Raw genomic sequence first — 17,295 nt, 5'->3', positions numbered from 1 at the left:
AAAAATGCTCCTGACAACATCTCCCTATTTCCTTGAGCCCAGGCTCCTGCTCTCAGTGCAAGCAATGCCATGAGACTTCAAAGGCAGACCATTTAAAAAGATGCAGCTCCTGCCTGGCTCTGGTGTCTGCACCAGACAGCCCAACATCATGGCTCAGCACCAGCAGCCAGAGGCACAAGCAGTAACCCTTCCTTCCTAGGGCCCCAGCCCAGCCCTTCATCATCTAGATGATGCTTAGTGGGACCTAAAGGAACTCTCCTCCAAGTCCTCCCTGTTCTACAGATTCATAAGGGAAAACTTGCTGTCATGGGGTGGCTTTCAAAGCACCTGGGTGATGTTCAAATCAGGACATGGGTTTCATTAGCAAACTGCAATACATCCATTTTATTACAGCAACAGAACATTGTCACTAAGCTGTCTATATACAGTCTATGGTTTGTATCAATCACCTCTGTGTGACTCTGCCCTGACATTTAGAGCAACCCTCTCAATGGACGGTGTCCCGGAAGGTCCAAACCTGAGCAGCAGCTCCCAGAAGCACACCTGGGCTTTCCTCAGCCTGGGTGAGGTGGGCAGCAGAGACCCTGAGATTCGGCAGTGATGGGAGCTTCGCGCTCCTGCTTTGTCTTGGCGTCGGCACCCTGTCTAGGAGTCTCCAGAAGCTGTCATCTGCTTGCACTGGAGGCCTTTCCTTCTGATGACCACAGTGACAGGTCCGTCCGGTAATGCCTTGATGACATTCCAGGCTTCAAACCGAGAAAGACCTTGCACGGCAGTGCCGGCGAGTTGCAAGATTTCATCTCCTGGCTGGACTGTCTCATTCTGTTCTGTCCCTATAAAAAAGGAGAAGATGGCAGGTGATCCTGAGCTTCACGGGCAACAGGAAGAATAAAAGGCACTTTCTGAGGAACCAGGACAGTGCAGAAGTGGATCACACACCGACCTCTGGGAGACTGCTAGTGGTTCTAAAGTGAGGGATTTCACAGCATGGTAGCTCAGAGCTTGGATACCAGACTCAGCTCTGTTTTCAAGTGAGGTTTGAACTCTGACCTCCAGGCTCTGGCATTCACATCCTGCCTGTGGCTGAAGGCTCATTTCCAAGTGTACACATGGGCCCATAATAATGAAGTGACCTGTCCAAGGCCCTGCTACTACTGTACTTGCGAAATTAACATTAGAACCCAGGTCTCTTAACTTTGGCTCCCTCAAAAGCTAAAAACATTTTCTCAGAGCTGTAGTTAACATAGAAACTTGGGTTAATTACCACACATGACACAGTCTACCCACTGGGTTTCCCACTGCTGCAGAATGGAAGATCAGCTAGCTGTAAAGACTCATAAGGACAGAGAGTCGGGATGTGATGCCCTTCGGACCCCAGTTCTATAAAGTTCCCAGACACACACCCTTACATTTTACCTCTTCTTGTGGATAAGGAAACTCTAGACTGGTAAAGAATGGTCACCTGCAGTTAGAGGTAGGGCTGAGACCACACCCAGAGCCTGGCTTCTGATCAATGTTTCTCCACATCCCTTGCTCCCCTGCCCAAGGCTTCCACCTAAGAATTGGAAGGGGTTGCAGATAGATCTGTACGGTAGCTACAAGGTGTTCATATGTCTCTCAAGAAAATCCATATCCAGCCAACCAACATGTCAGATTGTCTGGCAGCCCAGTTCATAATGAAGAAGAAATCAAATGGGAAGAATCAAAGAATTCAGGACTAGGGTAAAGCTAACCAGGCTGTGAGACAAGTGCCAGCCTCTGGCTTTACCCAAAACGTTGGCATCTTATACATTTGTTTGCTTGGTTGGTTTGAGACAGACTCACATAACCCAGGCTGGTCTCTTAGTCACTATGTAGCTAAGGTTGACCTTGAACTCCTGAGTGTCTTGCCTTCACCTCAATGCTATTACAGCTGTATAATTTTTAAGATTAACCTTTGTTTCTAAGTACATTGTGTGGACATGGTATTGATCTTCCTCAGTGCATCTTTTGGTGTCCCTCAACTCTGTGCCTCAAGCCAGAGTCTTCTTTGCCTCTTCCTGTCCTTGGTCCTGCCAAGCTGAACCAAGCCTGTTGTGGGATATTCATTCATGTTATGAAAATGTATTGCTGTGATTGGTTTAATAAAGAGCTGTGCAGCCAATAGCTAGGCAGGGGGTATAGGCGGGACTTCCAGGCAGAGAGAGGAAGTAGGAGGAGATAATCCACATACAGGGGAGATGCCAGGAGACACGGAGAGGAAACAGGAAGTACAAGATGGAAGAGAGGTAGATAATATAAATGGGTTAACTTCAGTTATAAGAGCTAGTTAGGAACAATCCTAAGCTATAGGATGAGCGTTTATAATTAATAGTAGGTTTCTGTGACATTATTTGGGATCTGGCTGGCAGGATAAAAAAAAGACTCATTACCCAAGCCCAAGGCTTAGCCACATGAGAGGGTCCAACAGAAAGAGAAGTAAGGGCGTGGCTGAGTAAGGGCACAAGGTAAGAAAAGCAGAAGTGAATGCATAGGGGTCAACGCATGGCTCAAAGGGCGTGAGAATCCACAGTGGCCCAGAAGGGTCTCAGGAGTTTGGGGTGTGGGGTGCTTGCAGCACACCCACAACTGGAGAGGGCGTAGAGAGAAAAGGGGCCCACCTTTAAAAATCCTGTTGATGGTAAGAGGCTTGTCTCCATGAAGGGAGCCCTTTCCTCCCTCCAGGCTGAAGCCCAACCCTGCAGAGGTCTTCTCCAGTGTCACTGTGCAGACAGTGGCTTCCGCTGCAGAGGAAAATACATAGTTTTGGTTGGTGGTCTGCTCTTCTCTCAGGCCCAGCTGCCCAGGTTGATGCCAGCTGCTTAACCAGATACACACACACACACACACACACACACACATACACACACACACACACGGAAACACAGACTCACATCTCGGCGGCACACCAGGCAAGTTGGGGCAGTGTGTTGTAGCCACACATTACCACATGGTGCCACCAAAGATGGATCTAAATGGCCAAAGGCGGTCAGTATGTGGCTCACAAGGGGGCTGTCCTCACACCAGCCCCCATCCCACCACACTGGGAACACTTACTAGATTCTACAGAAATGTCACTGGCTGCTGAAGCTGAGGCTGCTGAGTCAGTAGAGGAGTTCAGGTCATGAGTGGCCTCCACGGTTGCTCTCCTGGTGACAATCACAGCTTGCCTTGGGTCCCGAGCTTGGCGGAGGATAGCCAGGGCATCATTGTGGGTAGCCCCCTTGAGAGATTTGCCATTGATGGAAAGAACCTCGTTGCCTTTTTGAATTGTGCCTTCCTGGGAGGCCAGGCCATTTGGAAACACTCTGTGAACCTAAGCAAGCCAAAGGAATTAGAACCCACAGACCACCCAAATCAGATCCCCATTTGTGCTGGCAGGGGACCCCAAGCCAGGTACACAACCATCCCCAGCAGAGTTTAGGTCAAAGACAAAAACAGACAGACTATATCTAGGGCAGAGCAATAGATGCGGGACAGCATTCCTTCCTTTCCTTCCCTAGTCAGGGCAGAGCCAGCAACAGCGATAGCCAGAGAATCTTCAAGCAATCTCTCCACACAATGCCCTTGACTGATCCTCCAACCCCATCCACTCCTAGGGAACATCTGCCTTATCCATTTTGGATTCACATTTCTCAGAATGGTTTCCTGGCAAAAGTGAGTCTATGGCTTATTAAGGGGTATTTATAAGAACAGGTTTCCAGGATCAAGGAAATTTGGGAACACAAGGTTAAACAAAATCTCCCAAAATGTCCGTTGTTTAAAGATGCTAGCAACCCTACAACACCAGTCTACATCTTGATCCTCTGAGTAAGCAATGCAATAGCATGGTGACTCCTAAAACACCTTTCAGGAGAGCTTATCCCTCTGGGAATAAACTCAGGTCCCATTTTCTACAGGACGTCCTTGAGGAGCACTCTCCTAGGCTGCCTGGACAGCCTCATTCTCCTGCTGACCCCTTTCCTCTTTCTGTATAATATACAGGGTGGGGGAAAAACATATCTTACAGCCAGAAAAGAAGATACCTCAGTGGGGAAAGGTCCTTGCCACCACCTAGAGGCCTGAGTTTGAGTCCCAGATCCCATGCCACACAGCCTGGATCAGGAAGTCAGAGGCCTGAGAATAGCCAAGTCGGCAACTGATGGCCTGACGCTGCGGGTGAGGGCAATAGCCCATGCTGGTCAGATCAACTAAGCCAGAATCGACTACAGGGCCACAAGGGAAGATGCTTAAGATACAGATCTGCTGCCCCTCCCCATGCTATCCCAGACTCTGGGTCCTGCGAAACAGGAGGCTGGGACAAGCTCTGCAGACGCTGAATGAACACTGTGGTGTGTGTGGCCTGTGCATAGCACAGTAATGAAGTCCACAAGTGGACAAAAGCAGAGTAGCCCCTTCCTTTGCAAGCATTTGCCTTCCGTGGGCTCCTTTTTATGTAGTATGAAAAAGTCTACAGTCCTAGTCTGGAACTTTAAAAATGCCCTGTGGCTATATAGTGCACCTTTCCAAATCCTAGTGACCACCACAAGCTACATTTCCAAAGGAAATTATGTGATATTTTATCAAAGTTGGCCCCAATCCATGTGTATATATGTGCACACATGTGTATGCACATGTGTGTGTGTCTGCAGCAGCGTATGTGTGCACAAACATGTGGAGGCTGTAGGACAACCTCAGCTGACACACCTCAGGCATCATTTCCTTTGTTTTTAAAGACAGGATCTCTCAGGAGCCTGGAATTGACAAGTAGGCTAGGCTGGCTGACCAACTGGGAGTCTGTCTTGGCTTCCTCAGCTCTGCGGCTATAAAAGTCCCTCCATTCCCACCTTTCCTTTAACCTGAGTTCTGGGAAGCAGGCTGAGCTTCCCATGCTTGTAAGGCAAGTGCTTTATTGACTGAGATATTTCCAGATTCTGGTCTCTATTTTTAAAGTGTCCTTCACATAATCTCAAGAATATAGGTATTAGGGCTTTAAGACATGCAAACGTTCCATTCATATGTTCTGGTGGAGAACATGCGCACACATACACATGTGTGCATGTGTGCACATAAACTCACACATATACAATATTTTTTAATACTCCACGTGTATTTAGTGTTTGTTTTGGTGTACTGGACCACTTAGGGTGCACAGAGACCTTTCTTCACAGAAAGGCATATAATGTCAAAGAGTTAAGTCTGGCTCAGATAAGAGCCCACACTATGCCTCTTGAGAAAGGTTCCAATGGCTTTCCTTTTAAATGCCTTACCAGTGGCCTGGTGCTTCTCATCACAAGACCTCTTCCAGGCAGGTCTTCCCACCCGCAGCAACCCACTCTGCCTCCGGCAGGCTAAATCCTGGGCCACTCACCGTGATCACCTTGTTTTCTAGATCCGCCCCTCCTGCCAAGCTGAACCCAAGGCCAGCGCCTTCTTCCTTGTGTAAGATGGTGACGTGAATGCTGTCTAATTGCTGTGGAGGAAAATGATATACATTCACAAAGGCCATACCGCAGGCAGCAGCGTGAACAATTTAACACGTGCTTTTGCAACAGGCTGGCTTGTTTCATTAAACACCAGCTGGGCCAGAACTACCACCTCCTCAGGCTGCAGTTTCATCACACAGGAATTACAGGAAGTTTGGGAGGGGAAACAAATGTATGTAAAACAGCAAGCCCGGCTTCCTATCTCTCTCTCTCTCTCTCTTACTCACCCATCCACACCCAACTCCCACAGACTGGGCTACACATGGCTACGCCAGCTAAAGATCCGTCCAGGCTGGAAGATGCTGCTTTACCGTGACACTGTGGGACAAGGTCAGGTGGTGGAATTCGGGTCAACCTCTCGGGGCCAGCCCTTCACAGTTGCTGGCTTCTCCTTTTTCCACGGGCATAGAAGCAGTGAGGGGCCCAGCTGGCACCTCGTTCCATTGTACATGCGTGTACAAATGTGTCCATGCACACGGGCACAAACAGAAACTAATAGTCAGGAGCCAGGATAACCTAATTGCACTACCCAAAGGCAGGAGATTCCATTCTAGTCTAGGGTTGGAACCTGGAGCTTCAGGCTGAGTTCAGCAACTAAGGAGCAAACGGGGCTTTCCGAAAGATGCGAATGAAGCTCCTTTTGAGCTCACTGTGAGGTGCGCTGCGGAAGTAATGACAGCAGCCTCAGGGGGAGAGCCTACCTCCCCTACGCTGGTTACCGCTGGCAGCTCTACACCATGCAGCTTCTCTCTGGACACTCATGGCCAGGCCAGCAGCCCTGGACTTGATATTCACGCAGCACTGGACTTGAGTTTAGACACATCATGAACCTTCGTTCTCATTCATAAAATGGTAAAAGGATGCCAGGCCCAGGGGTCTACTCACACCCCCTGCCTCCGCCCACTGGACCATCTGATGCCAGCCCAATGACAAGCCTTGAGGACCACAAACTTCTTCAGCTACTTCCCCTCTCGGGCCCAGCTGAGATGGCCCCAACAGCCCACGGGGAGCCAGCGTCACTGCAGATGGGCGCACAGGAAACAAACCTACCTTCAGTGTCGCCTCGTCTAGGACTCTCACTTCCTCAATGAGTTTTCTCAGTTCCTCTGAGCTCAGCAGGGAGATAACTGACTGGCCAGGCTGAGAAGAACAGTGGTCCCTGTCCTCAGTTTCCCCTGGCTCGGTGAGGCCTTCTGAATATTCTCTCAGCTCTGAAAGGCTTTCACAAACAGAGAGAACAGAGTGGGAAAAGCGGGATTCTTGACCTACTCCATCCTGCATAGGTCAGCGCACCAGAAATTCTATTATTTGAGACAACATATCCATCCCCAGCAGCATAAGTAATAAATAAATCACAGCTGATCCAAGAGGGCTAGACCCAGATCCAGCCCTGATGGAGAAGGCCTCAGATCCCCTGACTAAGCCGCACATCTGTGAAGCAGATCTTATCCACCTCCTAATTCCATCCAAAGAGAGAAGCAGGGTGCACAGGTCAGGACTCCGCTCATAGAGTAAGGACCAGAACGGAAACAGGACTAAAATGTCCTTACACCCTGCCTAGGTCCTGGGACCATTAAAAAGCAAAACGGATTCTTGTTGGAGAGCATCTCCCGGCTTCACCCAGTGCTCCCTAAACTGACAGCGGGCCTTTCAGATACGCATCCACCTTGTGGATATTTGTGGGCAGTTACCAGGGGCCTGGTTATGTCCCCCATGTCCCGTCCAAGTCAAGTCAGAGATTGTGTAAACAATTCCTTAACATGGAGGTCAGAGCTACAATGCACAGGTGTACACATACACATGAGGCGAAAAGATTTTTTAACTAGCATAACTGAGAAACGTTAATATACTATATATATATATATATATATATATTTGCCATATAATATAAACTAGAAGAATGGGGACAGGGGAGAGCAAGCAGGACACAGACACTCACTTGAGGGAGAACCCTGTGTCCGCGGCAACGACTTCACCCTCTGGAGCTGTGTTGCTACTGGAAGGTGACTTTGGAGAGGCCCTTTCCTTGGGAAGGCTGGCGATCTGGCCACAGGAGATGGAAGACGGGAGGCACAGCAGGGATTTCATGACGGCTGATGATAGCTGGCTACTGATGGAGTAGAGTTTACTGGCTTTTTCATCCAGGAGCTTTGTCTCGCAGGACTGGGTCCTGGTCAGGGGGAAGCTCCGTGCCCGCTGACTTGGCATCTTGATGCCCGGGCCTTGAGCATCCTCCGCCAGTAGTCTCAGGAGAGGGTCTGGGGAGAGAGCTTTGGGGCTGGGTCTCTGGCCCGGGGGAGGGGATTCAGACACACCTGGGTCCCTGACCTCGGAGGAGGTGTTAGGGAAGCCTGTGGCTACAGGCTCTGTTGCTCCCTGCCTGTGCTTAGCAGAGACTGTAGGCCCTCGCCCCGGGAGACCAGACACCCGTCCTCCATCTTGTTTTCCTGGAAGTTTGGTGGTCTCCCCGGAGCCGGGCTGCAGGCTCAGTCTCTGGACTCCTCTCTCTGGCAGTTGTGAGGAGCCAAAGTTTTCAAAGGAGCTGATTCTCTGCCTGATGGAGGAGGAGGAAGAAGAAGAAGCCTGTGCATGTGACCCTGATAACTCCCTGGAAACAGGTGCTGGCTGAATGGCTGAGGCTACATCCGGAAGTCTTCTGGAGTCTGGGACACGATTCCTCAGACCTTTTAAGCTCTGACGAAACCAGGCTGGCTTGGGGGCTACCGGGGGCCCCTTCTTCACAGTACAGCCATCCGCCGACTTGTAAACTCTGGGAGCACCATTGGCGGTGTCCATTTTTGTCAGGATCCCCTGTGGGTGACCCTGTGTCCCGTCCTCTTCACCCAGGCTGGTGGTGGGCTGCAGCGGCATTTGGTTATGGTTCTCACTCATGATAGGGCTAAATAAGTTTTTGATGCAGTCGGAAATTCTAACCCAAGGGTCTTCGGTGGTGGTGTCAAAGCTATAGTCCATCCGCGCCTGCCTCTTCAGCAGCGGGTGTTTTCCTGGTGATGCTGGTGGGCAGAAACAAAGCCAGACCTGAGCATGGCACCTCATTGGGGATTTTCTCTGTAAATTCAAGTTACAATGCTGAAGAGCCCCGGGGCAGAAAACAGTGGGCATGCTAGGGGCCAGAGCCAAGGGTTGTCACCTAAGTGGGGTGCCAACAGGCAGAACTGAAGAGTCAGAGGAGAGAACCTTCTACCATCTTAACATCCTAGAACTGGGCGTGTTCTTGGGAAATACCTGCTCTGTCGTTTGACGAGAGAGGACTCCAGCAGTCAAGATGGATGAGGGGCCAGGGTTGTCAGGGTCAGACCAGCAGGCCAGACCCCCTGTCACCTCACTGTCCGCTCAGAGGTCCTCTCCACTGTCTAAAGTGGTCACCCAGATCACTTACGAGAAATGAGAAATGAAAGCAATTCTTTTGCTTTTTAAACCTCCACTCCATAAGCCTCGTGTGGGGCACCATATTTGATCTGAACTGTCCTTGTCACTCAAAAGCAGGCGGGACGACTGTGCTGGCCGGTGGGGTGCGCACAACTTACTGAGGCTCGCTCCTTTCAAAGGCACATGGCACACCTGTGCACCCACCTGCTCCTGAAGCCGTGAAGTCGCGGGAGTGAGAGGCTCTACCCACACTCAGGTCACGGACCAGCTTGCTTGGAAAATGAGTTTTTCGTAATCAAAAGAACTGATTAAGCTCTTCCAGGTTGGTGGGGGGGGGGGAAGCTATGTGTCACTGATTTTGAATTTGGGCTATACATTGGAATCCGAAAGGTGCATTCCTCAGCTCTGAGTTGATATATCTGGACATTTGGGATGTGGTAAGTCCCACAAGGGGTCCCACTGTGTCGCCTGCTTTATGACCATGATGTTCTCAGGCTGCTCTGTCCAAGGAGCAGCATGGCCAAAGCTTTCTCAGAATAAGATGACAGGCATTAAATTGACATCTACCTACAGGGGCAGGGGAGACACTGCACTCGACTCCCTTCCCTAGAAACAGGGGTGGTTGGCCCCGGAGTGACATTCAAGAGGGATGTCACTGTCAGCCCTCTGCGTTTCCCGCTTGGGCCTCATGTCTCAGGGAGAGTCTTCATGTGAGAATGAGCCCTTGTTTGAGGAACACCGCTCCCTCCCGTCTCTTGCCACAGTGCCCAGCCTCGAGGGAAGCAGAGCAATGACCCTGATGACACCGAAAAAGAGCCATGCATGATTGTGAAGGCCTGGGTGGGTACTAGTGACTCCGGGACTTCAGCAAGGTGGTCTTGCCCTTAGACTGTTTCTGCATTTACAGAATGTTCAGGAATCTGTAATGTAATGTAAATAAGGAACTGGTATGGTAAGGATTAAGAGTCCAAAGTTCTACAGGCAAGGCCTCTGCAGACGAGGGTGTCTCCTCAATTAGGATGACCAAGGGAAGGGAGGGTGGGGAAGTGGAGTCTCCCTCGGTGGGGCACCTCCCTGGGTGTTTCTAGATCATTCCACTTACATTGTCCTTTGCTCTCCAGAGGCCTCTGTGTGCTTAAGGAGTATGGTTTGTAGCCTCCCCGTTCACCCCTCTGCCACATCCAGAGCTCCTCAGGGCAGGAACCTGTCTGGAACATCCCTTCCTCCTTCATCCCTGGCCCCAAACACAGCCTCACACACCCCCTAGCCGCAGTGAGTCACATACCTGGATTCTGTGTGGTCTTTAATATTTGCTGACCAGTGCATGAGCCCACAAAAGCAAAGTAAACTGCCCAGGATCACTGTTAAGGAAGGGTAAAACCCAGGATCCTCTGCTCTTTCTAGTAAGCCAGTAAGTATTCAAACTATGGCACTGTGTTGAGAGGTGTACCACTTGGACCTTCCGCCGCTATCCACCTCCCGGATGTGGTGACCATACACAAGCACTGCTCACGCATTTCCCATGCTGCGTGCTCAGGTTTGAGCATAATGAATGACGTATGCCATCCTGCCGACACCCGGGTAATGCGGTTGCTCAGGGTTGCTGGGTGAGCTATAATCTTTGGTCATCTTTCCCTGTAGACCCCTCCAGAGTGGCCGGCATCTGTACCGCCACCTCCCTGGAATCATTGCTTATCACTCAGAAGGGCATTTCCCCTGCCCTCCTGCCCCAGCACCCCGGAAGCCTCACCGTCCATCAACCCCAGTCACTGGCGGTGTCCACTGTGTCCATGCAAGGCCCTGACCTCAACCCAAACTCTACGTTCCTACTTGATCCCCAGCATTTCTCCAGGAAGATCTTCCTTCCAGAAGACCCCCGTGGGGGCTCACCTGGACTGGCGCTCCTCCTTGGCTCCCCCTCTGTAGAGGACGAAGGCTGTGTGCTGACTGCAGGTTCTGGGCAGCAGGCAGCGGTGCAGGGGCTTCTCCCGGCCGAGTCTTCCTGCGGCAGCAGAGGCAGCAGCTCTCTGGTTTCCTGTGGTGTAAACAGGAAGCCAGACCGTGTCAAAACGGTGGCCTCCCGCTGTGAGAAGGCAAGGCACTCTTTGATGAGGACTTGAAAGTGAATATTGAGACACCTCTAGAGGGACATTCGCAGCAGCGGGGGTGGGGAAGGGCTGCTTTCCCCCACACTGGGCTGCTGCTGCACAGTTAACCTCTCTTGGATGCTCCGGGTAATCCCAGGCTTCCAACAACCTGCTGGGCTCAATATGGGCATGCGTCGCAGACACTGGAAGTTGCTGGCCGTCTGTGATGGGCACAAGAGGTGCGGAGAAGAAAGATGCTGGCACTACTTTGCTGACAACAGCATGCTGGCCCACTACCTGACTCGAGAAGGTACACGCAGGGGGCCAAAGAAACCGCCCTCTAACGCTGCCTGAGTTAAGACCTAGGACCTCTCAAAAGAGAAGCATGTCACACGCTTCCCTCACTGGCTTTAAGTTTTTCAAATGGCGTTCTTGACTGTGTTCACAGCACACACAGGAAGGTCAGAAGACAATGTGTGGGAATCCCTTCTCTCCTTCTACATGGGTTCCGAGGATCGAACTCAGGCCATCGGGTTTAGCAACAAGCACCTCTACCCGCTGGGCCTGCTTGTCAGTCCCAGTCTTGTTTTCTTTTGTTTGAGGCAAGGTCTTATGGGTCCTAGGCTAGGCTCAAGCACTGTGTGTAGTCAGAGACAGCCCAGTGCTCCCGCATCTATGTCCCAAGCACTTGGATTTCAAGTGTGCACGGCCACACTGGCTCAGCTGGTGTTAGAGGTCAAATCCAGGCTTCTTGTCTACGAGGAAAGCACCCTACCAACTGAGCTCCACATGGAGATTCCTGGGGTAATTAGTATCTAGTCAGCACTGTGTTCTGGCTCCCCTCCGCAGCACCTAGAACAACACCGCCCATCTATTGCAGATTTTTTTTCTCCCTGGCGATGGCTGCTGCCTCAGGGTCCTTCTTAAAACAACCTGTGAGGAACCAGACCAGGTACCAAGTAGCCATCTACAGTTTAGGTAGAGTTACCATAAAGCCAGAGTGAGGGTCAGGGTCCAGGGGCAGCAGAGGGCAGCTGGGCCCCAGCAGCACAGAAGGCTTGATAGAGAAATGCTTTGCATATGGTTCTGGAGCAAAACTGAGACTTTGCCAGGCAACCAAGCATGGTGCCCCTTAGAAGACAAGGCAATGCCAGACCCATCTAAATGATGCTTGCAACACGTTTGTAGGGAAGAGAAATGTTGTTCTGTGCAGGGGCGGCTCCCAAGTCCTGCTCATTGAGGAGTTAGGTCACAACGGGCCAGGGGACAAGGTTATAGGCCTTCTTCCTGAGGAAGGACAGAAGCAGGAGCATTTGCCTCATTTAGGATTGATATAAGACACGCCAAATGCCCGGGGTCTCAGATGTAGTGTCTATGCTGTCCTCAAATACTCTTTGGGAAAGAAAGAGCTGGAACAGTTGGAAAGGGACCACAGTCATTGACCAGCCCAGGCTCTAGGGTGGAGACTTCAGGGAGTGTTCCGAAACACTGAGGGTCAGAGCCTCCAAAGGCTTCCCTGAGCTAGTTCCCTTAGCACTTAACAGTAAGCCAATAAAAACATCTGGACTTCTCCAAGATGTTTACCACACAGGAAAACTCACTGCACCCTGTTAGGGGCTCTGTGAGGTGATGGCTGAGTGTTTTTACAGAAAGGCATAGCCAATGCTAGGAAGTCATCTTGAAAAAGACCCTGATGTATGCCCGTGGTGGTTGGAATGAGAATGGCTCCCATAGGCTCATATATTTGAATGCTTGGTGCCCAGTTGGTGGACTGTTTGGGCAGGATTAGGAGGTGTGGTCTTGTTGGTGAGGTGTGTCATTGGGGGTGGCTTTTGAGGTTTTAAAAGTCTATACCATTCCAGTTCTTTCCCTTTCTCTCTTTTGGTCTGGAGGGCCCCAGATAGACTAGGCTGACTGGCAGCAAGGACCAGGGATCTGCCTCTGCCTGCATCTGCCTCCCTGTGCTTAGTTGCCGCTATTGTTTTTGACACGGGTTCTGGGACTTCACTCAGGCCCCTATGCTTCTCTTCAGGCCCTTTACCAATGAGCTGTCTCCTCGGCCTCCTCCAATATTTCTGATGTCACATTCTCTTTGGAAGAGGTCGTTAAAATCAATGCTAAAATTAATTTGACTTCTAAACAAAATTTTCTCAGGCAAATGTTTTCTGGCTCAGCGCTTGGTGAATGAGAGAGAGGGGAGGAAAGAAGGCAAGAGGGTGAGAGATACAGACTCAGTAGAGAAGACAATATAGTTTTCTTCAATGTATGTATGTTGAGACAATGTGAGTGCAGTGCCCACAGATGCCAGAAGGGGGCATTAGATCCCTGAGAACCAGAGTTGCAGGCACCATGATTACAGTTACCTACACATGTAGGTGCTGGGAATGGAGCTCGGATCTTTTAGAAGAGCAGCTCTCTCTCCAGCCCCATGGGAAATACCTTGAAGGTCATTTTGGTAGAGGACATTAAATTTCCTTCAGGGACGTCAAATGAGAAACATGCCTAGACTGTCGTACTATCTGCTTTCAAAGGGTCTTAGGACCCTAGAGAGAAAAGACAGCTGAAAGGAATTAGAGACAAATGTAGCAAGAGGAGAAGAGAGAGAGGGAGAAAGTGGAGAGAGTGAAAGACAGGCTGAACATAGGACCACAGGCAACAAGAGCCACTCATACAGGCCCAGGATTGGCCAGGGATGTGTTAAGCATGGTGCGTAAACTCAATTGCTTCCTGTTTTCTGCCAGGATAGAATCCCGTCTTTGTGCTCGCTCTCCCAGCACAACAATGCTCTGCTGGTTGTGTGAATATGTTACAGAAGGGTCTGCTGGCCCTGGGAGATGATGCAGAGAGGACGGAAGAAAAAAAACAGTCACAGAACGGCCTTTGTGTTAGTGGGGACCATGTTGCTGGGGAGGACAGGGAAGGAAGCCAAAGATAGGGTGGGGCAAATTGCTCAAGATGTGGGATGCTGAGTCTGAGAGAGCAGTGTGTGTGTGAGTGTGTGTGTGCGCGCACGCGCATGCTTGTGCGTGTGTGTGTGTGCGTGTGTGTGTGTGTGCGTGTGTGTGTGTGCGCGCGCTGCACCTGTGCGAACTCACACACAAGTGTTTATATGTGTCTTTGTGCTGTGTTTAACACCTTGACTCTTTGCCTGATTGTCCCTGTAGCTCAGTACAAAACCTGCTTCCCCTGCTGGCTGCCTAACTTGGCAATGCTCCCTGCCTGACATGGGCCCCACCCAATCAGGCGGCCCAAGGGCGTCATGGTGCACCTGTTCTTCTGCAGGGAGAAGGTAAAAAGTCTATCCTCTCACCTGTCTGCTTCTGATGTGCCTTCTCAGACTCAGAAGCAATGGCGTATTTGCTGAAACGGGGGGAGGGGGTTAAGGAAGCAGATCCACGGGCTAGCCCATCCCTGCTTGCTAGCCAGCCTTGCCCTTCAGCTGTCTGAAAGTCTGCACTTCCTGTTTGGTCATGGCTCCTCCTTTCCCTCACGGCGCCTTAGCTAGGGAACTCAAGACGTCCCTCCCCGCAACCACCCACGTTTGTCAACCTGCAATTCAGCTTCTTCTAGGGGATTCCCAGAGGCCTTACTTTACATGCTATCTCTAGCAATGTGAACTTCAGTAACTTCCTTTTCTGGTAACTGGGACCCTCACCCTTCAGACTCTTGCAAGGACACACTGAGACGGTATGCATAAACATATCTAGCATGGTGCCCTTCGTTAAAAGTTTCACCAGCTCCTTTTTCTGTCCACCTGCCTTTCCTGAGGAGTAGGGTTAAGGAAAGAAAGTCTTGACAGGGTGATGAGGAAAGCGTGAATGGGACGGTGGACCTCTCAACACTGAGGGGGATGTAATTCTCACAACAGCCGGTAGAGGCAGGCACTCAAAGAAGCGCCAAGTAGTGCTAAGGACATCTAGACTTAAAGAGAGGCTGGCACCCCCAGTCTCCCCACCTATGTGAGGTAAAGTTAAGAACGAGTAATGGGGCCAGTTTCTCAGTTTCTCACAATCGCCTTGTATTCCCACAGGCAATTAGTTCTCCCTCGCTTTTAGCTATTTGGGTGACCGCTGTGGGTAAGAAGAGCTCCTGAGATTCCCGGGCTCAGCCTCCCCATCACGGAGTGACCCTGCTGCCACTTCACCATGGCGCGCGAGACAAATGACCCACGCAGAGAGAACTCTGAACGCTATAGCCAACAGCTGGCAGGCCCGGGACTTCCATTTTGGTCCTGCGAAGTCACGTGTCTCTTCAGGGTGGGCCTAAGAGTGTTTCTCTACGCCAGAGTACAGGAAACCTGAAGATATTTCTAAGGCTCAGGGGCAGCTGCTCAGGACGCAGGGGACATGCGTCCCACTGCGCACACCCTCCTACCTGGCTGCAGGTGGGCAAGGTGTGGCCAGAAGGGTCTGTGACCTTCTCTTCCAGTTTCTTCTGAGTTTCGCTGTCATTTTTAAAGTATTTTCTGGGTGGAGGCTTGGGTTTGGAGGATGTCGGCTTTCTCACCAAAATCTCAAAAGATTTCTTCAGTCTCAGTGGCGGGTGGCTGTCTCTTTCCAGGCTCTCAGGAAGGGGCGGGCTCTCCTGCTGAGGCCTGGATGGGACCCCGGGATGGGGCTCTTGCTCCTGCCCTGGGGGCAGACTGGGGCTGGGGGTGCAGCCTTCCCTCTCAGAAGGCTGTGGCTCCGCACCTGCGCTGCAGGGACTTCCCCCGGGTGACCCAGACATGTAGCTGCTGTCGCTGCTGGAGCGGACCATGATCTTCTGGGCCCTTCGATGCGGAGGTGCCGAGTGCTTCTCGCGTTCCTTCTCCAAGGTGGGCCGCCCATGCCAGCTGCTCTCCAACCTTTTGACACCTGCATGGGAGCATGAGGAAACACCTTAGCTGAGCCTCAGAAGAGCAGTCACCCCTGGGGCTGCAGGTAGCAAGCGCTCTGGACGCCCCATTGCTCAGTGACAGGCACCTCAGACTCGGAGCTTGGCAGCCTTGGGTTTGGGCTCCCCATGCTTTCTCTAGTTTCTAGCTGAGAAAAATCATTCGGCCTTTCTGATCCTGCAAGTGACGGACACAGAGCTGCCACCCAACACGGCCCATTGTGTAAGAGTTCTGTGTCCCCACTGTGGGGGAACTGGTGGCTAGCTGTTAGCTGTGAGATTTGGGGCTTTGCAGCTGCAGGAAGATACCATAGCACTGTGAGAACAGCCCAGTCTCAGGGTCTGGTGGAAGTGAGGGTGGCTTAGACGGAGCTAGTCTAAGCAAGGTAAGCTGAGTGGATCATGCTGGCTATAGGGGCCCAGGGCTGGCTAATTCCAGTTTCAACAAGCTCCACTTCTCTATTCTGCTCTCCTGCGTGCATAGGAGCGGATCCCCAGCTAACCTAAAGGACATCTTACACACTGCACTCTGCTTCAGTATCCTCTTCCTGGGAGGAGGCTCACACTCCACGTGTGTGTGTGTGTGTGTGTGTGTGTGTGTGTGTGTGTGTGTGTGAGAGAGAGAGAGAGAGAGAGAGAAAGGGGCTGCAATTCCAACGTTGCCGGTTTGCCCCGGGTTCAGTAGTGAAGGAAGAGAATATGTAGACATGCTTTGAGCCCCACACCCAAAGGGGTACCATCTTCCAGTAAAAGAGGTGAAGCCACAGCCCCTCCCCCTCTCTCTTACTTTCCCGTCTCACACACTGTGGTTTTCTGAACAGTGGCACCTACACAAGACGCTGTTTTTTCTAGTGGCATATAGTCACAGGTACCCCTTTCCTGAAGGGACTGGGAGCCATGGAGGCCTGGTTGTTTGTGGGTTCATTTGGTGCGGTTAGGAGAGTCAAAAAGGCTCCCACGAGGAAGTACAGAAGCCAGCAGTATTGGATCCAAATATGCTTTGAGGAGGAGCTTTTTGCTTTATCTCGATTGTAGGATAACATGTCTTTATTTGAGAAACCTAAAACACCAAAGGAAGGTATGAAAGCTAACATTGCCCTGCATCTAATCACCCTACCTCCTACCGCCATAAGCAGTGAGCTCATGGGGGTAGGGACACTCCCTGTCAATCCCCCTGGGCTTCTTCACATCTGGGGTGAATGGAGCCCTAAGTAGGACCTAGTGGAAACACAGTGTGGTCTTGCCGTTTCCTCTGAATGTTTCCCACACACTTCAGCCTCCTTGCCAACATCAGTGCTAACTCTTCAGGATGGCCTGGCATGTGCATGCCCTGGGAAGACCTGGCTGACGCTCAAAGGCTAAACACAGGAACCACCCAGAGGGCCGGGTTCCTGACCCCCTGAGACCAGTTTCTTCATGTACTGGTCATGTGTCTTTGGCAAGGAGCCTTCCAGCGTCTC

The 17,295-nt window shown here is 51.3% G+C and overlaps 1 protein-coding gene across 5 annotated transcripts in view; it reads right to left on the bottom strand.

Moving 5' to 3' along the window:
* Window positions 1-355: 355 nt before the first annotated feature.
* The window catches only part of Il16 (interleukin 16), a 93,753-nt gene continuing 76,813 nt past the window's right edge, over window positions 356-17,295 (bottom strand). For 3 of the 5 annotated variants that reach the window (XM_085683040.2, XM_085683041.2, XM_048435263.3), the window contains exons 12-19: window positions 15,335-15,816; window positions 10,764-10,908; window positions 7,423-8,497; window positions 6,534-6,702; window positions 5,369-5,470; window positions 3,076-3,334; window positions 2,640-2,762; window positions 356-833 (exon numbers count right to left, since the gene is read on the bottom strand). In XM_085683040.2, coding sequence (XP_085539166.2) covers window positions 646-833; window positions 2,640-2,762; window positions 3,076-3,334; window positions 5,369-5,470; window positions 6,534-6,702; window positions 7,423-8,497; window positions 10,764-10,908; window positions 15,335-15,816 — 2,543 coding nt within the window. In that variant the 3' untranslated portion in view covers window positions 356-645. Of the gene's footprint in view, window positions 834-2,639; window positions 2,763-3,075; window positions 3,335-5,368; window positions 5,471-6,533; window positions 6,703-7,422; window positions 8,498-10,158; window positions 10,289-10,763; window positions 10,909-15,334; window positions 15,817-17,295 lie in introns of those variants that run through there. The other 2 variants (XM_048435265.3, XM_048435266.3) reach the window with 2 other exon arrangements.

Source organism: Myodes glareolus, chromosome 24 (genome assembly GCF_982192425.1).
Source record: "Myodes glareolus chromosome 24, mMyoGla1.1, whole genome shotgun sequence".
In the NCBI taxonomy this organism is placed as follows: domain Eukaryota; kingdom Metazoa; phylum Chordata; class Mammalia; order Rodentia; family Cricetidae; genus Myodes; species Myodes glareolus.
Note: the sequence above shows the minus strand (reverse complement) of the source record. Positions and strands in the feature narration are given on the sequence as shown.